Genomic DNA, 25,930 nt, shown 5'->3' with positions numbered 1-25,930 from the left:
CAGAATGCTAGATTACAGAGTACACAAGCATTGTCCCGGTGTGCTTTTGTGAAAGGAGTAAGATTCCTGGCTGGGTTGTGCTGACTTTGATTATCTTTCACCTGACATAAAGGCAAACCTGAGGTTAAGGCATCCTGCCGGGTAATGTAAACAATCACATTATCACACAACCACTCACTGGGCACTATTTACTACCACAGTATCACAGTGCAATTCAGTGAAGCTATGCCTGTGGCTTGGGGAGGCAACTTGGGTATGTCTTTCAAATGGGCTCTGCAAAGAGAGGGCTGATAGATTTTTATGTCGCTGGGAAGCCAGGGCTTTGGGGACCACACCATGGTTATGAACCCATTTAACTTGATTTACAGAAATCAGGAACATTTATTCCATGGTCACTAAGCAGCCACAGTTCTGCTTTTGGGTTTTCAGTAAAGGGAAAGGTACTGAGCTCAAAGCTAAGTATAATGCCACACCTGAAATATTTGACTTCAGAATATAGACTTTAAATGTACTCCCTCTAAGCCACATGATTATTTTCTGCAGTAACTACACAATAGGCACTCACAATGAAATAATCTTTGTTCTTGATCCATCGTTAGTTTCAGAGCAATTTAAGAAGACTTAACTATTTAAGGAATTATTCACAATAAAATATTCTTTGTGTGAATTGAAAGCTGCCAAGGGAAAAATATACATTGCTTTGTGTTTTTAAGCTAGAAAGACAACCAAAACTCCACAGAGTTGCATAAGAATGATATGACTGAAAAAATAAAAACATTCTCATTCTTTGTGTTTGTAACTATAATAATATTTTTGTTTGGTTTGAATCAAACAATTTACATTCTAAAATACAGAGGACTAGGGGTGTGGAAATGAAAGCTGCTCTCCAGCCAGCCACTAAAATGAAAGCTTTAGGTCCAGGTAGCAGCGTCTATGCGTTGGAGACTCATTGGTAACTGAGGGTTCCTCCAATTTGCTTCCAAAACGTAAACATGACTATTTAAGGAATAAACAACAAAAGCATGCTAATTAATGATTATACATATATTACTCGAACTCAGCAGGATATACAGCAACTGCTTAGAATTTAGAGCAACAAAAGGACTTAGAGAGAGGAGGGGATTTTTTTTCCACTGGAATGTTTAGAATTACCAGTCCCTAAGGATACCAAAATATGAGTCAAACCTTAATTAAGCCTTATTATTTTGACGCAGTTTTGTACAAACCGCAAACCCCTAATACGTATAGCCAGCAAGGACCACTATTAACTGTGCCTCTCTTGGTATACCAGAGCCTATAAGCCCCAAAGTTCCAGAAGTGCATCTCAAGGAGTTGATTAGCTAGGAGTTGATCATCAGAAAAGAAGTACATCTGAGAAGAACAGATGTGAAAGCCTGTTGCTTTTGTTTTTATTATTATTGCTTGTTCAGAGTGATGGAAGGAAGGGTTTATGTTGGCTCCCAGTTTGAGGACATGTCCAATATGGCAAAGAAGGCAACAGAGGGTAGGTGCTTGAGGCAGGTGGTCACATGACATCCACAGCCAGGAAGCAGAGGGCAGTGAAGGCTGGTGCTCAGCTGCCGTTCTCACTTTCACTCAGTCGAGGACCCACGCCTACAGGATGGTGCTGGCCACCCTGGGAGTGCGCCTTTGAGCCTCAGTGAACTCAGTCTAGAAACTGTCTCACAAGCATGACCAGAGTGTTGTGTCTCCCAGGTGATTTCTTGGTTCTGTCAAGTTGACCATCATTGTTAACCATCACAACCACCACGTTGGAGTACTCCTCATTTGAAGCTATGCCTCGACCTAAACAAACTTTGTGCTAACGTAAGCATACAGATGCATATTCTTATACTCACTGAAGTTGTATCTCTATCTGCAGTGCATCTTTTGGATGCATGTTTAAGAAGCTTTCTGGATTAGAAAGATATTTTAGGAGCTCTATATAGTGGTAAACCTGAGCAAGACTCTTCCCTTTCTATATTCATTGTTATGGCTTAGACACATAGTTCAATTTAAGTATCCAATATGCTGTCTTACCTGGCTCTGAAGCGAGGAATAAGACCCATCATAATGGGGTGATAGGCAGAAATGCTTCCTACTTGCAGGGAGGTTATCATCAGGTATTCAGTAGTAGTTTAGATTCGATTAAGTTTCATACACCTGTATTGCTCATTTTCACCTTGTCTACCTGGCAATGCCTTGACATTGGAAAAGTCCTGTCCCAGGAGAATTTCTCAGCTGTGAAGACAGAATTAGTTGTTTTCTCCTTTATGTGCCCAGACGATCTCATCACATGTACTACCCGCCACCCATACTTTATAAGGCTAAATCATATGTCTCTAAAGTCAAACGTGAACTCCTGAGATTAGAAGCTTCAGTTTATTCGAATCTGTATTCCCAGTGTCTAGAAAAAAGTACATTTTGAACAATAGGCATCCATTTTCTGGGGATAAAACAATACTGAAACTATTTGTAATTGAAGACCATTCAGTGTAGTAGCACCTTTTCAGGCAGAGAAGAATGTGCCCATTAAATTCTTGCTTCCTTTTAGAGATGAGAGATCAGAAATTGAGAGACAATTACATCATCGACTTCACTTCCAAACTCCAATATGTGAAACATAGAATTACCCTGTAATAAAATCAATATTCTAATTCTTAACACAGCTGATATCGCCCAAGCTAATCATATATCCCCTTAGAAAACAGAAAATATTAGAGATAGAATGAATCTTTGAAAGCCATGCTGTTTAATAGCCTGATTTTAGATGTGAGGAAATCAAGATCCCGAGAGACTAAACTGATTCGCTTGTGGTTTTATGTTTGACAGTCAAGCCTGTCAGCACTTTCTAATTACCTTTGGCCTTTCTGTGATCTAAAGGAGGTATGGGGAGATAGAAAAGCAAGCAAACGATGGATCACCTTGGGGAGAGCATACAGTGTGCTTGCCAACCCACTCCATGTTCAAAAAGATATGGTGGGTAAAACAAGAGCTCAGTTCTTGGTTACAGTGACCACTTTGACACACGTGCCATTTCTTTGACCACACACTGTGCCATAGATTTTTTTTTGGTCTGTTTATTGTTAACTCCAGAAGCTATCCTCAAAAGAAATTAAGACACAATTCCTTTCTTAAACAGCAAACATCACCTATAGTTTTGAAGTAAAGAAAACGATTTCCTAAAGCTCTGCATCTGGCAGGGCTTTAGAGTAGTTAGATACTACCGACCAAGAAAGAACCTGTTGATAATGGCTAGCGCCGTTACTTGCCTCCTCTACCACCATGGGTAAATCTCTCATTCCTCTAATATCTTGTCTCTGTTCTTCAATGAGGATGTATGGATGAGATACAACCTATGAAGTGACGATAGAGTGAAAATGACTGACTTCCTGTCTGAAAAAGCTGCCATTCCTGCTTATTTGTAAGCAAAGCATCAAGCAAACTCAGTCTGAAGGATGTTCTATCAAGTGGCTATGCAGCACAGCACATTCAAAACTAACGGGAAGTAACGGTAAAGAAACACTGGGGACTTTCATCTCCCATGAGGGAATAAGGACATCATGGCTATGCAAAGGGATACCCAAATTGGAACAAGGACTAGAACATGGTATGTATTGCATATGTCAGGACAGTGAAAAACAATCTGTAAATCAGTTGATAGTCACATGCCCAAGTTGGTTTCTAAATTTTGACAAAGGTATATACAAAAATGTAGGATAAAAGGGTACATTGAAATTCCTAACATTATCTTTGTAACATTCCATGAACCCCAGATTTTCCAAAATAAAATATTTTTTAAAGGTGACAAATTTAAAGGGCTCCTCAAGTATAAGAGATCACTTACCTGGAGATAAGAAGATATCTGCAAAATTTTAAGTGGATTAATCTGGCATAGTATGTATGTATGTATGTATGCATGTATGTATGGAGGGGGCAGTGTTTTGTATAGTGTACTACTATTTAGACCTGCTTCAACTATTACAAATTTAGACGACAACGTCACTTTTCTTCTCATCTGAAAAAAAGAATTGTAATAGGCGCAAATGTTGTTTAGGTTGAAAGAAGAAAGTGGCAATTATAAAAGTACACATACATGATGTGTGATATATCTAAAGATAGAATAATTGTCTTCCCAAAGTATCTCCTGTCTAGTCCCCAAAACTTTGAATGTATTACAGCAGATGGCAAAAGAGACATTAAAGGCATGATTAGATTAAGATCTTCTGATTCATAGATTGTTCCAAGGTTGCACAGTGGAACTATGTACATGCATGGACTGGATACAATTATAATAGTTTAATTTTTAATATTTGTTTTGAGCCAACGCCCCACTACATAGTTCACTTAATTTTGAACTTAGTCTCATCCTGCCTCAGTGTCCTGAGTCCTAGGGTTACAGGTATATGCCACCATGCCTAGCAAGAGTTCACACGTGAGAGGCAGGAGTTTCAGAGTCCAAGAGGGTGACATGATGATAGGAGCAGAGGCTAGAGCCATATGTTGAAAGAAGGGGATGCAGGGAACTAAGATAAGGTGGGAACAGATATTGCTTTCCTTCCTTTATTAGTTTTCTTTGTCAAATAGTCTTTAGTAAAAGAAAGGAAAGCAATATCATTTATAGAGGATGTTAATTCCCAGTTCAAGATTTGAAGATACGGTTTTAGAAGAATGTCCTCTACTTAACTTTCAAATGCTATGCTGTGATCAATATGAATTCTGTTTTTCTTTTTGAGACACTCATATATGAATATAATCTTCCTTGATCATATCCACCTTTATTCCCCCAACATCTCCTGGGTCACTATAAATCCCCCTTTCAAATTCATGTTCTGTGTGTGTGTGTGTGTGTGTGTGTGTGTGTGTGTGTGTGTGTGTATGTTTTTCAGGGAGTACAATTACTGTTGCCTATATGCATGGGTACAGGACTGGTTACTGGGGACGTTAGCAATATATCAGGGGGCTCATTTTTGAAATGAAAAAAAACCCTGATCTTCCCGTGCTCAGAAATTGTCAAATGCCAACAACTCCTTGACTAAGGGTGGGGCCTGTGAGGCCCTTCCCACCTATGCTGAAATATTGACTGGGATGGTCTGGGGGGGGGGCAACTATAGCCATTGAGAGTTAATGGGTATAATAACCCTGTCATTTCAGAAGATACTATTTTATAGCAGTATTGCAAGATGGATGGTCACTTCACAGTCAACTATGCTGGGTATTTTAGAAGCTGACATTGTGGTCCTCTACACAAAGAAATGAGAGCCATTTCTGTATGGCTAAATTCTTAGGTGGTTCCAGGAGTCTCAGTTTCAGTATGAATGGAAGGTTTTGATATGTTGGAATTTCATGCATCCTATTACTATATGTAGCAAAAATAAATTTTACAGATGTGAGTAACATTCGCCATCAACTGACTGTGAGTTACTCCAAGGCAACATTATTGTGAATGGGTTTGATCTTCGATGAAGGAGAGTGCAGGACTTCCTAAAGTTCACAGGCAGAGATTCAAAGGGAGAGCACTACCTTCTTGCTACCTTTGAAGCAGCAATCAATAGGAAGGAGCAACTCTCCAGAGCCTAAGCCCTCAGTGCTAGAAAGGAAGTAAACCCTTCAGGGCCTTTATGAGCATCACTTTAGAAGAACATCAGCCACACTGGTGCCTTCGACAGAGCCATCCCCATAGAGGACCCAGCCAAGCCAGACTCAGATTCTAACCCAAGGAATCTGTGAGATAGTAAATATGCATTCATTAAGTAAGTGGCGATTTTTAACATAGCAACAGAACATTGTGGGCTCTGTTTACTAAAGGAGGAATGATGGGTTATGAGTGACCCAGGAGGCCATTCTAGATCAGCAAGAACCTTGTCCTCTAGTTTGTTTTCCTGATTACAGTTGTTGAGAAAAGAAGAGCTATTTGTATCACTAGTGCCAAGCCTGAGACTTTTTAAACAAAGGGAACAGGCCCTTTGTGAAGCACAGCTAATTAGACGTCAGTGTGCAACCACAGGTGGTTGGAGATAATTACATTCATCTAATAGCCTCGAGATTTAAAGACTACCCAGCAAGGAAATGCTGGAAAATAGTGTTCTGGGAGAGTTTACTGTCCAAGATGAGCCATTTATAGTTGATTTTAGAGAAAGCAACGTAGGATGGCATGGTGAGCTAATTAAATCTCTTAGCTTCTGCCCTGATCGTAAATACCAACAACAGTGACAGGTTCTTTCGTTGATCATTCTGATGCCCAAGGACTCCGTTTCATGATCCTGTGATGATTTCCATATCTCCGGGGAGAAGTAACGGCTCATAACTGTTACTGTCCCCCCAGTTATCCAAATACCTCTATTCATACATTAAGTATGCTCTGTAAGCCTGTCCATGAGTCACTGCTTGACCATATCCACTATCAAAACATGTGGCCTCTGTCATTTTGCACTTGCCACAATGATCTTTGTCCTATTTCTCAGGCATAGCCTTCCCTCCTTGCCATCACACAGGCTTTTATTTTTTTTTCTGCCTGGAATAATTCTCTAAGTCCGTTTACTAGACTGGTAGCATCCTTGCTAACCTCTGGTACTAGCTTCCTGTGGCTTTGCAGGCAGGCATTCCCTGCAAATCTCCAGGCTATATCTATCACACTTTAAAACATACACTGTTGGGCCATCTTGATGGCTCCTCAGGTGAAGTGCACACCATGAAGGCCTGATGGCACCACTTTGATCCCCAGAACACACATAAAAGTGCAAGGCAAGAACCGAGTCCACAGATTTGTTTGTTGATTTCAACACAAGTGCAGTGTCACACACACACCTGCACACATGCTCCTTATACACATAATAACACTGAAAAAAAACCCCAGTGATTTCCACTCCATTATTCACGGGAGTTTGTACCACAGTATCTATTTACTATTTATTATTATTATTGTATTATTATTAATTTTCATTATATTGGTCACTTCAAGGGCTGAGGAACATTTATCTAGACAGTCAAACCTTTCTTTTTGTCTTTTTCTTTCTTATGTGTCTGTTCTTAACCCAAGACAATATAGCAGGTGTCTAGTGCCTGTTGTAGAGAAGGCCGGTGCTGTATCCTGGTGGTGCAAGTGATGAGGGGACTCTACCCCTAAAAGCCAGGTTATTCTTGGAATCTTCACTGTCTCTGTCTTAGCTCACACCTCTTTTTACTTGAAGTCTACAATACTGTCAACTTCTTCCTTGGTTCTTCAGGGCCTACAGGGTCCAGAGTTTCAATTGCTACATCACTTCATTAAAAGATCCCTGTTGCTCTCTGGTCTGAATGCCCAGAGCTATTCTTGCTCCAAGGAGCCAGTCACCTTTCCAGGCTTTCAAGATTTCGGCTATCTTCTTTTAAATATATTTTTTTATTTATTACAATTTATTCACTTTGTATCCCAACTGTAGCCCTCACCCTCATCCCCTCCCAATCCTACCTTCCATCCCTCCCTCATTTCCTCCCATACCCCTCCCCCATTCCTCTGGTGGGGAGGACCTCCTTCCCTCTCATCTAACCCTAGCCTATCAGGTCTCATCAGGACTGTCTTTCATAGTCTTCCTCTGTGGCCTGGTAAGGCTGCCCCCCACTCAGGGAGATGTGATCAAAGAGCCAGTCACTGAGTTCATGTCAGAGACAGACCCTATTCCCCTTACTAGGGAGTCCATTTGGAGACTGAGCTGCCACAGACTACATCTGTGCAGGGGTTCTAGGTTCCAGGGGTTTTAGACCATTCATCTCAATGAATGGTCTTTGGTTAAAGTATCAGTCTTGGAATGGTATATACTCACTTATAAGTGGATATTAGACATATAATATAGGGTAATCATACTAAAATCTGTGCACCTAAAGAAGCAAAGTAAGGAGGAGGACCCTGGGTAAGATGTTCAATCCTGATTCAGAAAGGCAAATGGGATAGACATCAAAAAAAGGTGAAAACAAGGAACAAGACAGGAGACTACCACAGAGGGTCTCCTAAAGATTCTACCCAGCAGGGTATTAAAGCAGATGCTGAGACTCATAGCCAAACTTTGGGCAGAGTAGAGGGACTCTTATGAAAGAAGGGGGAGATGGAAAGACCTGGAAGGGTCTGGAGCTCCACAAGCAGAACAACAGAACCAAAAAATCTGGGCTTTTGGCTATCTTGCTTCTTTTTCTGAAATACTTTTTCTCTTCCTTCCCGGTAGAGTGCTACCGATCCTCAGGGCAGTGTCCCTCTGGGGTGTCCTACTTGCCTTCTCAGACTTGGAAACTTCCAAATACTTTATGAGAGGAGTCTATTTATCTATCTTTCTCCAACTGCCTTCAATGACTGAGATCAGAGTAAGCTCTTTAGAATCATATTCCATGGCCAAATATAACTTTTTTCAAAGCAGGTCTAGGGAGAACATTCTGGATCAGTGTGCTGAGGGAAGCAGGCCTAGTGGCTTGGAGTGAGCCTTAGCAGGAGACAGACTCTAAGACTTGTTTTCACCTCCTCCACAGCTTTATAGGATTGGAAAAAAATACATAATCTATGGGTTGTGATTCACCGTTTCAGAGGGAAGCAAGCCCAGATTCTTTCAGGCTCAAAAGAAGAGACTTTCCTTGTAAACCTTAGCTCATGTTGCAGATATTGGGGTGTCCAGTGGCTGTATATTACTTTTAGCAAGTGACTCACCTACCACATTGCAAGCCTCAGAAGTTATGTCATCTCTTTATCCAATAACATTCCATAGTATAGTGTCTCATCCAAAGGGAAAATGTTCATTTTTGTAATGTAAGTAGAATGTGGATAAACAGTGTTTGGCACATATTCCAGAATTGTGTTAAAGACATGTGTGTATTTACACTAAATATATATATATATGTGATATATTTATAAGAGATATTTTATTATATAATAAGTGTAATTTAAATATTACTAAACAAACTTTCTGCTAATTCCCCAACAGCATAATTAACCTATCACTGTTTGTTTTGTGTGTGTATTATTATATATATTTTCTTTTATTTTTTATTTAATAGTTTCATACATTTATGCAATGAATGTCAGTCATTTTCCTTCCCCATTTCCCTCTCCATTCCCTCCCCTTTTTATTGGAGTACTTCTTTTCAACAAGTCCTTCTCCGCTTTTATGTCTTCCTTTTGTGGGTGGCTCACGAGTTTAACAAGACTTACATGCCTGAAGGTAGGTGGGAGGTTAGTGCATGAAGCCTGTGCAACTTATCTATGGCTGTGCCATTGAAGAAACTGGCATCCTCTCCCATAACAACTTTTAACTTCGAATAGTTTGAGTCCATCAACATTTCATCATGAGTGGTGGAGGGACCCATAGTCTTTATTTTATACTCTTTCTTTTTGAGAAGTTTGTCATCTGAACCATTAAGGCAAACTTGTTTCTGTCTATTATCTTCAATGGAATGGAGTTGATTTCTACCTTAGCTAGTTTTCTGCAGTACCCCTTTGATTGGCCTTTCTTTTCCAGAAGTGGTGTCCAAAGCCCAATGTCATAAACAAAAATACCTTATTATAACCCATCGCAGCCAAGCATTCTGTTTTCTTCACTAATCTACTTAGGTGATTTTTTTTAGCAAGGCAGAATCCAATGCTATTCAAAGACAATGTAGATTTCACTGTTCTTTGTCTGTATTGTCAGACATTCCTTCCACTCTCATCCTTCTCCCTCTTGAGTAATACTGAACACTGTCAAGCCTTTCAAGCTTCTTTCTCTCCTTCAGACTTGGACACTTGAATATAGAAAAATACGTTGAAGAGAAAGTAACAGAGTACCCAACACAAGGTGCCTCAATGAGCCAGAGGTTTATAAACTCACTGAACAAGATGAGTGGTGAGGCAGCTCCGTGGTTAATTAAACCTAAGATGGTCCATAAAAAATAAAGGCTTGGGACAAGTGAGATGCCTCAGCAGGTAAAATCACTTAACATACAAACCTGACATTCTAAGCTCAATCCCCAGACACTATGATGGAAATGGGGAACCAACTCTAAAATTTGTTCTTTGTCTGACATGAGCTCAATGGCTGGCTCTTTGATCACCTCCCCCCTGAGGGGGAGCAGCCTTACCAGGCCACAGAGAAAGACAGTGCAGACAGTCCTGATGAGACTTGATAGGCTAGGGTCAGATGGAAGGGGAGGAAGACCTCCCCTATTGGTGGACTGGGGAATGGGCATGGGAGGAGAAGAGAGAGGGAGGGTGGGATTGCAAGGAGACAAGGGAGGGGGCTACATCTGGGATACATAGTGACTAAATTGCAATAAATTAAAAATTAAAAAAATTATTTGTCCTCCACATATGCAACATATAGCATTGTGTGTCCACATATATTCTCTCTCTCCACCCCTCCCACACATATTACACATAGTATAATAAAATGGCTTAAATAATACATAGGGTTTTCCTAGATATTCATTCTTTAGCTTATTGGTCATTGGGTTGGAACTATTCCAAACAATACATGGCGTATCAACGTATGGCAGAATTTACAGTATTCTAGCAAGAATTTACATGGAAAGTAAAACTATAGAGCAATTTTTCAGTTCTGTTCCTTAAAAACAAAGCAAAAGCAGTTCACAGATTCCTGATTAGACAGAACCCCTGCAGAGCAGCAATGCCTCCAGCAGGCTGCAGAAAAACAAAAATTGATACATACAAACCCCAGAGAGGCAGTTTTTTAGATAGAGAAAAAAAGGTGGCTCTTCAACAAGGAAGGAAGCTTCTCAAAGCCAGACTTTGCAAGCCAAGGCACAAAGCAAAATACCGTTAAGAAGGGCTTCTTTCCAGTCTGAGGAGCAAACATTTGTGGACCAAACTACTTCCCAGAGTGAAAAAGGGGTCAGGATCTTGTAAGACAGGCAGAAAAAAAAAATACCTCTCCCTGGAAGCAGGAGCCAGAGACTGAGAAGCCTAAAGTGTCTGAACTGGTAAGGTCTGAAAGGGAAGCTGGGTCTAAGAAAGTAAAGTCCTTAGGGAACGGTTTTGAGATTTTTTTAAAAGACAATTTTCTATGTTGAAAATGGAGGAAGCCACAATGACCAAGTGCTTCTGGGTACCATTTGAGTTTGTTTCTGTTTGTATATACAAATAATTTTTTCACTGATTATTTCAGTTTTGCATATCCTTTTTGGGAGAGATCAGGATAAGACAGACTTGGAGAAAGAAGAGACTGAGACTGGAACACGGCAGGGGTCCCCGACCCTATATTAATATGGGAAAGAGAGCATGTTTATGTTTTTTCTGAAGGGCGCAGAAGGAGCCAGGTGGATCCCAGAAAGGCTGGTTCCATTTGCAGGTGATGTTCATAAGAAGGAGGATGTCCCTGCTGCTGATCATGGTAAATTCTGTCCTGATGGTGAACAGAGCTGTATTGGGCTTATGCTCCTGACTCACCTTTGTTTCATTCTGCTCCGGAGAGAAACTTTGTGACTGGACTTGATTGGTCTGGTAATCAGGACAGTTCTCATGAATGAAAAAGAGGACTGACTATGGGACTTTGGTCTGATTCTGGGTTTCAGCAGACCTGTATTTGGAAGCTTGCCATGCTTTGTTGTTTGGAAATGTTATACAAGACTCAGACTTTAATGTTTCTTGCCATCAATGTAAACTAATAAACTGTATTTCTAAGCTTTCAAATGGACAATAGGTTCTGGTTGTTCAATATGGTTCCTGTGAATGTTTCTCAGGCTTGGTATTCTGACAAGGGATCATCTTTTAAGTCACTTTTATGAAGTGTTATAGGACTTGGCTTATTAAAGTTAAAGTTGATCTGCATAAGATTAAACTCCAGTGTCTACCCTAGTGGAGGTTGGTAGTCAAAATGGGTAAGATCTCTCTGAAGAATATTCAATTCAGGACAGGGCAGGAATGAAGGAATTCATGTACCAATGACAGATAAGAATATGTCTTTTACGAGAGACAGCCTAAAGCAGGCCCAGTCTTCTGTCCCATAGCTCTTAAGTTATGATCAATATTTTAAATATAAAAAAGGGAGACCTGTGGAGAGCTGCTTGTTTGTCGAAAACATGCTTTCACCCTGGCGGTTACCTGGAGACAAGGATAGGCAGGATGCTTTTGCCAAACTTCATTTCCTTTTGTTTGTTTGATGATTACACTAACAGGTGGTCAAGGTAAACAAGTTTGACTTCTGCATGAACCCCTTCATTGTATGAAGGGGCTTCGCTCTATAAAAAGGGATTATTGGAATAAACCGGTGTGTGACAGTTCTACAGATCCCATGTGCAGTGTGTGTTGGTTTATTAATTTTTCTTTCAATCCTCACTCCCCACTCAAGAACTGTTCGACTCTGCCAATAAGCTCTGGCTGCTGGTCAGTTATTAAAAGAAAGTGACCTAATGGAATAATGGAAGGAAGGATTTGGGAGGAGATAAATGATAGATAGATAGATAGATAGATAGATAGATAGATAGATAGATAATCAAAATATGATTTTTTTTAGAGACCGATTTTAAAAGTTCTTTTCACCTAGAAATAACTTCAATATCAACATTGGGAAATTTCTGGCCAAATGTCTGTTAGCATACTCTAGCCATTATATAAATTAACTATTACAATGTTGCTGGCAAAAAAAGTAGGAAATCACCGTGGTTGTTGTAGATAGACATTAGCTATGTGGAGGATGAATAGTCAAACAATCTCAGCTTTTCCTGCAAAGCAGAGCCTGTTGAGAATGAGGGCAGTAGAAGGCATATTGTGAACTGGTTAACAAGAAATTCTGATCCACACCACACAGACAGAACCATGGTTATCAGTCCTATGACAGCACTGACTCTCTGGAGCCATGACTGTATGGCTATCTATCTTGCCCTTTAGATGCTGAGTTTAGTTTGAGTAAGAGCTATGTGCCAGTTCCCTTCATGAGTCCCAAGCAAGGTGCTCTGCATTAGGAAAGTGTTGCATAAATGCCTCTGGCACCAAATTAACCCTTCTCTTGCCACTGCTGTGGCCTTTATGTATTTCTCTTAATCACAAGTTCTATAGCTACAACTTGATTGCAAACCAGGCTGGAAATGAAGAAAAGTAAAATGCCTCAGTCAGCATCAAAGCAAGAATAAAAATTCCTTTCCATGGTCCTAGAAGCATAAAACAATCCAAACTAGGTGACAGTTTGAACTCATATAAAACGGATATTAAAAAACAAAAACAAATAGTATAAGGCAAAGAGGCAAAATGTTGCAGACATCAAACTTTGTTATCTAAGGATAATGCAATCATCATAGGTGTGCTGTACAGAGGAAGGAGTGATTTAGAAATGAGGGACTCTCCTGAGTTGGTCTAATACCAGACTCAGAGGAACAAAGAATATAATGACTAATATAACTTCTGAGCTATCATGAACATGGAAAACAGTTTCTCTTGACACAATATAAAGATTTTATATAATAGAGAGGGGTGTCCCTAACTATAAATATAAAAGGACAGGTATCTATTCCTCTTTAAATAGACACAGTGCATGTAATTTGCATGGTTGTTATTAGAAATCTGGCAGCTTCCGGGTGAATTAAATTCAGTTTCTGTGCACACTGGGCTAAAGAGCAATGTGCCATATGCCATGGTGTATTTATGAAGTTAGGAATGTTGATCTCTGAGGCTCTTTAGCAGCCAGGTGGCTTTTTTCCTGAGTCACCCTCTGTCCTTTATCACGAGCGTCTTTCTCCAATGAAAACACTCCAGCAATACTTATTGCTGTCCCATGACAGAAATGAAAATAGAGATGCTTAACGGGTTTTTACAAGTTCCTTCTCTTTGTACAGTATATATGAAAAACTCTACAGAAGAAATAGAAAAGTAAAACTGCGGAGCAGTCAAGAATGGACTGAATGACCTGGGACACTGAGCATTTTTTTACCTGTCACCAAGTTCAGAACTCTCAGCTGGTTCTTTTGATCTTCTGTTCTGAGCACCAGGGACAAGTGGGGACCATACATTGGTGCTCTTGAGTGCTTCCTTTCTGTCTCTCTCGCATCTAGTAAGTTAAAAACACCGCAGGATATGTCACCCTCCCGTGCCTTTCTTCCTTTAAACTCATGCTCTCTCCTTTGCTTCTGTCCCTTCTGATGTCTTGCAGGATGGCCTATGTTTTTTACAGTTAATACCAGGTTATTAATTCTGTCTATTGTGTCAAGAATAGGACCATTATGAGTGAGGGAAGTGGCAGAGATACTGCCCTCTGCTCTCCTTCTCAAATAAAGTCACAGTGTGTTTCTGGCTAAAGCCTGCCTTTACACATGACCTGTTATTTTTAGACGGTGTTTGGCCTGATCTGCTTTGTCTTGAGCATGGATGCTACTGCAGTGAGATCAGTGACAGCATGCATGCCAGCAAGCTTCACTGTCGTGGTCAGTCTGTTTGGACTTCCCGTTTCATTAATGTGGAGAATAGTTCTTCCTTGCTTTACCAAGTGTGGGCCAACAGCTTCTGCTCCCAGTCTTCTATCCTCCTCTCCTATTGATGGAAGAACCCTAGTTTGCAGCCTTACACAAGAGAACAATACCTTCTGTTTAAGTTGCTGCTCACACAACAAACCTTCTGCTGTTGTAATAATTTTCCAGTGATTAAGTTAGATTATGCTGGCTTTCCCATGCATTCCAGGGCATGTAGTGAATGTGATGCTGTAGAAATAACGTTGGTGTCCATCCAAGTTCTGTTTTTGTTGTTGTTGTTACTTCACTAGTACATAGGTATGAGGTGCTGTGTGATAAGCTGATGGATGGGTTTTAAGTGTTTTTACCTCCTTAAAAATGTTTAAGGAATATGATTCTTAAAAAAAAAACAAAAACAAAACAAAAAACAAACAAACAAACAAACAAAACTAGATAAAATAAATACGAGTGTACCTGGAACAAAGCTTCCCTGGACCACCTCCTTGTATGCCCACCAGCCTTCATGGATTTTTGGTGAATTCTGTTGAGCTAAAGGAGAAACAAACAAGAAGATGTGTTAGGATACAGCAAAGGAGCAATATTTGGGCTGTTAAGCAAAAACATAAATATTCACAGCATTACCTTTTCCTACTTGAAAGCCACAATCCAAAGAATCTCCTTTATTTTTTTTCCTTCCCATGTACCACTAGCGTGTAAATTTCTTGTCATGGTTATTTGAATATTTAAAATTTTTTTATTTAAAAGGCCCTTTCCTAAAATATATTTTAATTATATTCTATCCTGTTTCCAACTCTCCAGATTCTATAAACCTCTCTACTCATGCGGGTTAAAGTTTTCTCAAAAAAAAAAAAAAAAAAGCAACAAGAAAAATCACAACAACAAACCTCTTCCCAAAACATCAGTGTGTATGCTTCCCAAAGCTGCACATTCACTTGAGGAGGATGACCTCTCTCAAGTACAGAAGGACCCATCTTCTTAGGTCAAGGGGACAGAAGTGGCTGTGCTTTCCTGCTAGAACCTCCTAACAAGCTCTCAAGGTGTTTGGATTTTTTTATGGCAGTAAAGAGACATTGATTGTGTATTGGCTTATTTAGCTGCTCTCTTCCTGACTTCTATACACAGCCATACACACATGCATTGCAAAGACACACTTATGCACACATACACAACACACACACATACACACACACACACACACACACACACACACACCACTTGTTGGATTCATGTGTAAAACTGTTCTTGTTTTTATTAAACTATATTTGTTATTTCAGTTCCCAATTATATTGAAGACTCAGGAGATGCAACCAAACTCGTAATTGGTTTTGAATAAAACAAGCATTAAACCTTTATTTATCATCTCACTTTTATCCAACTTCCATTTTCAAAAGTCCCAATTCTGAGATGCATCATCTTGCATTCCAAAGACTGGGCACAGGACATTCGGCTTGAAAACAAGGCTTTGTGTATACAAGGGACTTGCTAAGTCCCTCAAGGTTCCTGATGCATTCTTACTGTTTTTGCATGCCTATGAGACTGGAAACTTGCAGCTGGTAACACCATGTTTGAAGAATAGTCATTGACACAAGACAAATAAAAGAGAAATCCAATCTGAAACCAACAGCGGGGTTGGAGACTTTAGAAACATTCAGAAGAGTGACGAAGAACTGATTTGAAGATCTGGAACTACATCAGCCACAAGTTGCTCGGCATAGGGAGCAGATGCTGCAGCATCTACTGGATTTCCTGGCTCTCTGGATCCCCAAGTGGTATAGAGTCCAGATGTTTCCTTTGCACTCAAAAGTTCCTGAAGGCATGATCAGCTCCAGACATCAGATTTTGAAACCACTAAGTAAACTGTCAAAGAACATACCTCTATGCTATAGAAAAATGGGTAAAAATTCAGAAAGCCTTTTGATGACCCCTCCCCCCGAGCATTGGCACTACATGATAGATACCATGTCCCCCTCTGCCTCAATATATTGAAGGTCATTGCCACAGGAGCAGAAAGCGATTCAAAAGGCTTAGTATTCCATGACATGAATATAGATGATACAAAATACAGTCAGCCTGATGGCCTCTTTTTTTTTTTTTTCTTTTTCTTTTTTGAAATACTTTATAACACTTAGCTGGGTGCAGATTAAATATGATTCACAGATAATATAACCTATCAAAACAGATCAAAACTAAACCTTGATGTTTTATTAAATGAAATTTGATTCGGACTCTGCCGGTCCTGCAGCCAGCCTGGAAAAGGCAAGCATTTCCACGAGCTTGTAAGCGTTCGACACGGACTTCTTCCATGAGCTTTGCCTCAGAGATAACTCAGGGAAGTTTTTCTTACTCTAGTCAGAAATTTCTCAGTCTTCTTGAAACTCATACATGCTTTATCTTATCAGAACTGTTGTGAATTTAAATTAAAAAAAATACATAGCCTTTTTTCTTTACTCTGAGAGCCAGATGTTGGGTACTGTCTTGGATGTCTTTCATGATTTTGGGAAGGTTCCATGGAAAGGATTCAGAAATTTGTGTTTTATGTACGATTTTGCCAAACTACTTTACAAATTTCTTTGTAATTTATGTTTATCTGAATGGATATATGACACCTCTATGCTTGACCGTGGAGGCCAGAAGAGGGTATCAGAACTTGTGGAGGTGGAGGTACAGGTGGCTGTGAGCTAGCTGATGTGTGCGCTGGGAACTGAACTCAGTGAGCACTCTTAACCACCAAGGCATGGCCCCACCCTCTAGCTGCAATATAGTTTTTTTGTTTTGTTTTGTTTTGTTTTGTTTTAACAACAGCAAAAAAAAATTGTTGGAAATGATATATTTTGATCATGTCTTTGTCCCTCCCCAACTCCTCCCAGGTCCCCCCACCTCCCTACCAACTTTATGTTCTTTATCTCTGTCTTAAAAAAAAATAGACATAAAAAGTGAAAATAAAAGCAAAATAGACAAAAACAGGAAATACAAAGTAAAACAAAATAAAAACCACAGAGACAGACAACCATACACCACTGGGTGATGTGTAGAGAGCAGGAGACTTTGGGGCACTCAGTCCTAAAATTCCTCCGCTCGAGGCCTAGGGATGTATGAGGAAGAGAAAGTGGAAAGATTGTAAGAAGCAGAAGTTACAGATAACTCCAAGGGAGCAGTGTCTCCAGATACGAAAGGGCTGATGCACAAACAAAAACAAGCAAAAGTCAACAACAAAAACAGTTCACAAAAGAAAAACATAATTTAATTTTGTGTTGGCCAATTACTGAGCGTGGGGCCTGCCATGAAGTGTGGTTGATATCAGCAGTGGCACTCCACTTGACAAAACTAATTTTCCCTTTGTCAACAGGTATCAATTGCAAACAGTTTCTTGATTATGGGAGGGACCCTATGTCCACTTCCTCCTCTCGGTGCTGCAACCCTATCTGGCTTAAACTGTCTTGAGAATGTTGCAACCGTTTCTGTCAATTCATATTTGCATCACGCCTCTTATTTCCTGGGAGTGATCCATAATTCCACTCTGTTACAACCTTTTCACCTTCTTTTCCCCGTAGATCCCTGAGCCTTTTGGGGAGGGATTTGATGCAGACATCTCATTTGGGGCTGAGTGCCCCAAAGTCCCTCTCTCTCTACACATTATCAAGTTGTGTGTGTCTGTTTTGATTCCCATCTACTGCAAGAAGAAACTTTTCTGATGACAGTTGGCTAAGGTACTGAGGTGAGCCTCCATCATCTGCACATATTTCAAAAGTTCAACATAAAACTTTATGGCATAATCAAGAAATCAAAGATTTATCATACAACTATCTCAGTTTGTAGAAGCTTGCACATAATATTCTATAAAGCAGTGATTAGGAAACTAGTTCTTATTAGGAAGACATGTCTAGCTGCCTACTTGGGTAGGGCTCAAGAGCCAAGAATGGTTTTACATTTTTAAATGGTTGAAAAAAAAGTTAACAATAGCAATTACTTTGTGATGTGAAAATTATATAAAATTTAAACTTCAGTGTTCACAAATCATTTTGGCTTCTCACTGAGTTCATTTGCTTATACATTACCCACCAGTTCCTTTCTTTGGCAGTAACATGTCTGAAAAAGCTGTAAGAGAAGCCATTTGGCTCATACGCCCTAAAAAATGTTTCCTCTATTATCCCTTATTTAAAAAAGAAAGACGTGGCTGTTAATTTACACACATAAAATTTAAAAAAAAGAAAACATATATAATGAATGTAACATTTAAATTACAATTACAATTCCCCAAGAAAATTACAGCAAACATAGTTTATAATAAAATACTGTATGTTTCAACATGTACACATTTGAGAATGACACACTTGAACATAAAGTGAAGAAACTGGATACTGGACCAAAACATGTACAAATAATATAGTATTGTGTGGGAGCCTTCAGAATCATGGCCTCACCTAAAGAGGTGATTTTCCAAGACAATGAAGAAGGCATCTTGTCTTTATTTATGGAGTATTTGTATTGGTAAAGAATAGCAGTTAGTAAAAGTCTGTCAAAGATTGTTTGTGTTTACATGCAAAGTGGAGCCTGTGGTTTCAGAGAAATAAAACATTTTCCCACTCACTTAAATGTCTGCTGGAACATGGGATCATTTATCATTCTTTGGAACTGTCTAATGTACTAGAGAGCTCACAGTGTCTATTCCACCACCACCCTCCTTTGTTGGAGCTAATTGCACCTTTTTCATTATAACACTCTCAAGAGCCCTCATTAATTTCTAAAATATTTCTCTAGGAATGGTGACACCCTGTTGACAGTCTCTGACCTATGGGGCTATTTATAACATTATTTGTGTCTTCTAAATGAGCTACAGTGAAGTATTATATGGAATGCTAAGCAGAGGACAATGTTTTATCTAAATAAATGAAAGAGACACCTCACACAAAGGGAGAGGATGGCAGCCAATACCCACACACATCCATACTCAAACAGCTAGACCCTCTAAGGAGTAACATAAGGATAGTGGAAAAGAAGTCATCCTCTGAGGCAGGTGACTGAAGAAAGGAACTAAACTTTCAGCAGAAGAAAACAATAAAAATCATACACAGACAAAGAAGGCAGAAGAACAGGGAGTCCAGAGGCTCAGCACGAAGTGGCAGTGCCTAGCTTCAATACAGAGGGCCACTGCAGGGACCTGGAGACCACGGCTGAGGACAAAGAGAGGGCTTCTTCACAAAGGAAATATACCTGAGCATTATATAGTCTAGTAAGAAAAATGAGGTGGTGATGGGGGAGCAGTGCAAGGGACAAAAGCCATGTGACACAGAATAAAATGATCAACTCGTCACTGAACAGAATTTCATTCCAGCCAGAAGGGAACCTTGAGATCCTCATACCATGTAGGTACAATGAACAGCCTCGCCCTTTCTTGTCATTCAACTGGAGCCCTGTCAAGAAGTCAAATGAGGAACTGTGCTGAGTAGGTGGTCTTTAGAGCTTTAGAGACAAAGGGCCTTTCCTGCATAACCCACCTTAGGAACTGGGGGCAGGTATCCGAAAACTATATTCTGAGGTCTGACCTGGAAAATTCCTCTGATTAGAAGGGGGAACCTTTGAGTCACAACTCCATGGAGTGTCCCTTGAAGTAGAAGTCTGAGCTGAGCTATAGACTGGAGTGAGTCTCTCACTGTACTACAGCAGTCGGGGGTGGAGAAGAGAGAATGACACCCATCCCTAGCACAACCTACTGCTACTGGAGCACTGGAAATACTTCCGTTGAAAGAATACAGAGTAAAAAAAATTAACCAATTAACAAATGACCCAATTATAAATTCATAAGTCCCTATGTAGGCATACAAGAAGCATGCAAACTCCAAGGAGGTAAGACTCCTCCAAAAATGATCAATTCCATAGTAATTAAGTGAGTGAATTAGATGAAATCCCAGGTGAAGCATTCTGAAAAATGATTATAAGAATTAGAAAATAATCAATGAGAATATGAATAAATTCTAAAATGAACCCATAAGCTGTGAAAGGTAAATCTAGTAAAGAGGAGAAATATCGGGAAAAAAAATCCTGAAAACTTGAAACTGAAACTCTTAATAAGGGTTGAAGATATGGGTCAGCAGGTAAGAGTGCTTGCTGTGCAAACACGAGGACCTGAGTTCTCATCCCAGCACTCACATAAAAAGAGGGCACCATTATATATATCTTACGCCCTTTCTGCTGTGTGGGCAGAAATAGAAAAAAAATAGTTGAGGCTTACTGGCTAACATAGAGGCTCTGTCTCAAAAGAATAAAGTGGTTACAAATTCCTTTAGTTGACTTAAAAAAATGTGAAATGATGAAGAAACAGATAAACATATCTACCAGGACACACACAGAGAAAAAAAGTAAACTAAGACAGTCAACAACAGAAGATCAGAAAGGAACTGAATATTACAAAAACAAAATGATAGGAATTAGTACACACCTTTCAGTAATAACTTTGTCAATTGCCTCAACTCTGATTAAAAGACAGAGACTAGCAGATGAGACTAAGACACAGGCCTCATCTGTTTGGTGCATGTAAGAAACACACCTTATTGGCCAAGACAACAAATACAGCTGTAAGGGGAAAGGATGGAAAAGAAAAGTATACCAAGTAAATGGAGTTTGAAAGTAAACAGGTGTAGATATCCCAATGCTGAGAAAGTAGACTTCAAACAAAACTTAATCAGAAGCAATAACGAAGGTCATTTATTATTGGTTAAAGGAACCATTCACCAAGAAGATACACTATGGCTGGGGAGATGGCCCAGCTGTTAAAGGCCAAGGCTTACAACCAGACAGAAAAATACAGATGGATTAGGCGGTGAAGGAAATTGCCACCAAACCTAGTAATCTAGGTTAGATTCCTGAAACCCACATAGGAGAGAGAGAGAGAGAGAGAGAGAGAACCGACTCCCACTGTCCTCTCATCTCTACATGAGATGCACATGACTAATGCACTTCTCTACATGAGAGCTGTGATGCACACGCACACACATAAACTATAGAAAGGCCCATCAGCCCGACTATAAGCAATTATAACAGAAAAAATAAGCTTGATGTGAGCATCATGGAAGTCAGAAGACTATTTCCATGAGTTGGTTCTCGTCTTCCAACCATGTGGGTTCCAGAGAGCAAATTCAGGTCGCGAGGCTTAGACACAGATTCCTTTACACCAAGAGTCATTTTACAAGCCTGGAAGCTACGTTTGACATACATTTTGAAGAACCAAATTTACCCTTCAAAAATCAATTATTTAGAGTAGAGTTCATTTGTTGTCCATTAATAATAACATATGTGTATAATATATAATAAATATATGTAAATTTTTGTATATAGTATATTTATATCTCTCTGTCAGCCATCTTTCTTTCTTTCTATCTATCTATCTATCTATCTATCTATCTATCTATCTATCTATCTATCTTCTATCAATTTTGTTCACCATGGCATTCTGAGCTTTGGGGTTTAAAATAAACCCCAGAATCTCAGAACTTTAGAAGAGATGCAATGTCCATTGATCACATTCCTTTTTGCACAGATAGTAGCATAGTATGTTGGTAGATAGATAGATAGATAGATAGATAGATAGATAGATAGATAGATAAATAGATAGATACATAGATACATAGGCAGATGATAGATAGATAAACTGTTCTCTCATGCTGCCCCTGGATGTTGAGTGTAGACTCATACTGGTTGGGAGTTTGGAAAGATGAGGCACACATTTAAAAGGAGCCTGATTTAAAGTTCTGCTCTGTGCCACAAAGGGTTTATTTTAGATGAAACACCTAGAGAAGTGCAGGATTCCCACTTAACACCTCCTGACAGATGCTGGCAGTCAGCTTGTTGTTTGCATTTGATTTCCTGCGAGTGGAGGGCTGACTGAGAATTCCTCGGAGGACACAGGTGAACAGAGAGCAGGCTCAGCTCCTTCAGATTCTCTGCTCCTCTTTGCTTAGGGATTGCATTCTCTTTGCTTAATGCACAACCAGCCCCTGGGACGAATCCAGGTGTCTAATAAGGAGAAAAAAAAAGTCTTAACAATAAAACCTGCCACTACTGTCAGAGGAGATATTCACAGTCAAGGAAAATACATTTCAATTTTGTTCATCTTTTGTTGTTGTTGTTCCTTTGTGGCAGTTTGAACTTGGGGGTTTTAAAAGAAAACCCAGAATCTCAGAATTTTAGAAGAGCTGGAATGATCATTGATCTTATTCCTTTTCGCACAGATTGAAGAAACTGGGGTGCAAAGAAGACTATTAAAAAGTAAATTATTCTAATAAAGAACATAGAATGGATGCTTTAGGCTTTGAAAAACATTACTCGCTCTGTCCCATGTGCCAATTTGGCCACTATAGTATAATATCAGGGCAGGTAACATGTACATATATGTACATGGTCTTGCGCCAAAAATAAAATCCACAGGTTATAGTTTTCTGACACCTGCTTTAAACCTAGAAAGGTTTTGATTTCTGGTCATGTTTTATTCCTTACTTAAACATTTAGAAGCCACTTAAAACAGAAAACTATGGATTTATAACCAATGCATATGGTATTTGATTAACATGCACTGTGGGACTATAGTACAATACTAAGTATTTTCCAAACTTGTAAAATTTGTCACTAGACTCTGTATCACATTTAATATGTCATCGTCACTACCTTCTTTGCATTGGAATAAAACAACAAAGTTAGAGAGAGTGGCTGAATAATCCTGTACTGTGTTTTCCACACCAGTCAAAAGCAACCTGGAATAATTTCCTGACTTCCTTTTATTCTATACATGAACGGACAATACGTGATTCTGGGTGACTCTAGGAAATTTCACATGTCTCCATGGACAAAATAATTTCATTTTCATGTGTGAAAGTTTTCACATCATCTTTTGAGGTTAACTCTTGCAATCCCTCTCCATTGTTAGCTATAAAATAACTCAAGCAGCTTAGATGACTTAGATTCATAAAAAAGGAAAACTAGAAATATATCTATGAGGGAATTATAGTGGTCTCTTGGCAACATTCAAAGCCCAAAGGCAACATCAGATAGCAGAGAGACAATGTAAACAAGGACATGGTCCACAAGAGAAGAGAATGGAAGAGATGCTTTCAGCATGGAAAAGTGGATGTTAGTAAAACTCCACCATCAGTCAAAACATACCTCACATGCCGTAAGTGCACATACTGGAGAGATGGATTTTCATACTCTGGAAATCAGTAAATCACATGTCCCTTGCATGGTCCATGTTGAGAAAGAATGGAGCCAATGCATGGAGGAGACATTTAGAAGACATGTTACCATGCCTGTTTGGTTTTAATGTGACAGCAAGACCCTAGAGCAGTTGTTTGTCTGAGAAACTTCATTTCTCCATCCAAAGAGGTTAGTTAAGGAAGGAAGGAAGGAATCATAGTGTTCAATGATAACACAATGGACAACACAATATCTTGGAATTAAAAAATAAATTATTCTGACATTGTATGCATGATGCAAAGTTCCACATTCCCACACATCAGTGTTTTCCTTTAATGGGTAGTCTTCCTTGTACGTAGGAAGCAGAAGTGGTGAGCAGGGCACAGTGCACCACAGGATACAGTGGTCAGTTCCAGCACGTTTTAGGGTACCCCGTGGACTGGTGGGGACATTTTTCTTCCTTTAGGGCTTCACTTTCATATTACCCCAGCAGGCCTCCCTTTCCTTTATGCGATATTATATTAATATATATGTTATTTTATGTATACATTTTAGCATTAAGATCTTAATATTTCACCTGCTTCTATGTCAGTCTTTCACATTAAGTTACAACTTACTTAAGGGCACTGATGTACCTGATTTTATAGCCCCATTAGTAAGACAAAGCTTGGCATATTACAGGTAAAAGTTAGGTTAATCTATAATAAACAGTTGAGCAAAAATGGATATTATGTAATCTTAGAGTCCAACCTGCATGATCCCTGGGTGATTGTAGTCTATCCAAAGACTTGTTGGTGTGCTGCCTGTATCTGTACCAGAGGGAATGCAGACAAAAGTGTTTTCAAATTGGTTGACAGGCCCACACCCTCTTGACAGATGGAGAAACACCAGGAGCTGACACTCTGCCTGGGGAAATGAAAGCCAGGGCAAACCCACTTTTATTTTACTCAGTGTGTTTTATTTAAAAGTGAAGGGGAAAATGCCATATCGGAACTGTTTACATTTTTACCATTCCTTATGTTTTTCTTGAATTTGAAAGACAAGTATAAAACTCAATATTTCTTTTTCCTTCCCATTCAGAAACCTCACCTCTGACCATAAACATGAGACAGAACACTCAGCACATCAAGGATTGTTACTGGGAGTGACAAAGCAACTACTACAAGCAGAGAGAAAAGGTACGACCTAGAATGGTTTTGCATGCTGGCTAAGTCTCAAGCCAGATGATGTCAATATTATGTTTGTGTTGGGTAGATAAAGGGGAAAAAAGAGTTAGCGTGGGACACCTTGCATGAGATCATGGTTAGCAGGTCCAAAGGTAACTATTGTTGAAAAATCAATGAGGAAATCTAACATAGCTTGAGATGTAGGACAGAGCTAGCAAAATGGTGGTGGCAGCTTCTATATGGTTGGTACTGGTAAAGATGGTGACTTTGACCTGGTCCTGAACTAGATGAAGGTAAATAAGGTCAATCCTCAAAGGCAACTGTTACTTATCTCTCTTTGTTGTTGTTGTTGTTGTTGGGGTGAGTCAGCTGATGATAGTTGTTGTAGTGATTAAGTAGGCAGCCACAGACTTTAAGTATAAAGTGAAACTTAGTGTTTCCATTCAAGAGGGCAGTGAACAGTCACAGAAAGATACCAAGTCAGCTGTGGAACGAGATGAGTGCTCTGAAGAGTTAAGAAGAGACACACCCGTGACTCTGACTCATAGATGGTGTTTAAAGCCATAAGTTTCAATGAGGTCACCTAAAAGGATATCACAAAATAACAAAAAAAAAAGGAAAGAAAAGAAAAGAAAAATCTGTGCAATGTCCAAAGGGGCACTCAGACTGGAGCTCTGAGATGTCCAAGATTTAAAAAGATGGTGTAGAGTGAAAAAAAAATGAGTCAGAGAAAGATGCCAGAAGACTGAGGGGAGGGCGGTTATGCGAGGAGTCATTGTAGAGTGCCATTTTTTGTGTCTGTTTTTCTTTCTCTCTTCCATTTCTAAATTTTTGTGCTTGAGTCCTGTGTGTGTGCGTTTTTTTTTCCTCTCAGTCCCAGTGTCTCTTTCTATGTATATTCACATTTTTATTTTACAACGGTTTTATATTTATAGAAAAATTACAGGTATAGTATATCTGTAATAAACATTTCATTAAAAATTCTACTGTTTTCACTCTACTATTAAGTGTTTTCACTATACTATTAAGCTTCTTAATCAATGAACCAGTATTAATTCCTTTTTACTAACTAAAATGCAATCATATGTTTGAAACCTACTATCTTTTTTTTTCTTTTGTCCAGGATTCCCTTTTGTGCTTATCTGGCATATCTTCTGGGTTGTCTAATG

At 39.4% G+C, this 25,930-nt stretch overlaps 1 protein-coding gene across 1 annotated transcript in view; it reads right to left on the bottom strand.

The window, feature by feature from the left end:
* Ca10 (carbonic anhydrase 10) overlaps positions 1–25,930 on the bottom strand; it is a 528,017-nt gene that overhangs the window by 419,453 nt on the left and 82,634 nt on the right. Inside the window, exon 2 of the mRNA XM_055620147.1 lies at positions 14,866–14,940. Within this exon, the coding sequence (XP_055476122.1) occupies positions 14,866–14,940 (75 nt within the window). The remainder of the gene's footprint in view (positions 1–14,865; positions 14,941–25,930) is intronic.

The sequence above is a fragment of the Psammomys obesus genome, unplaced genomic scaffold, assembly GCF_907164565.1.
Source record: "Psammomys obesus unplaced genomic scaffold, mPsaObe1.curated_primary_1811, whole genome shotgun sequence".
In the NCBI taxonomy this organism is placed as follows: Eukaryota; Metazoa; Chordata; class Mammalia; order Rodentia; family Muridae; genus Psammomys; species Psammomys obesus.
The sequence above is the reverse complement of the archived record's forward strand: the minus strand, read 5'-3'. Positions and strand labels throughout refer to the sequence as shown.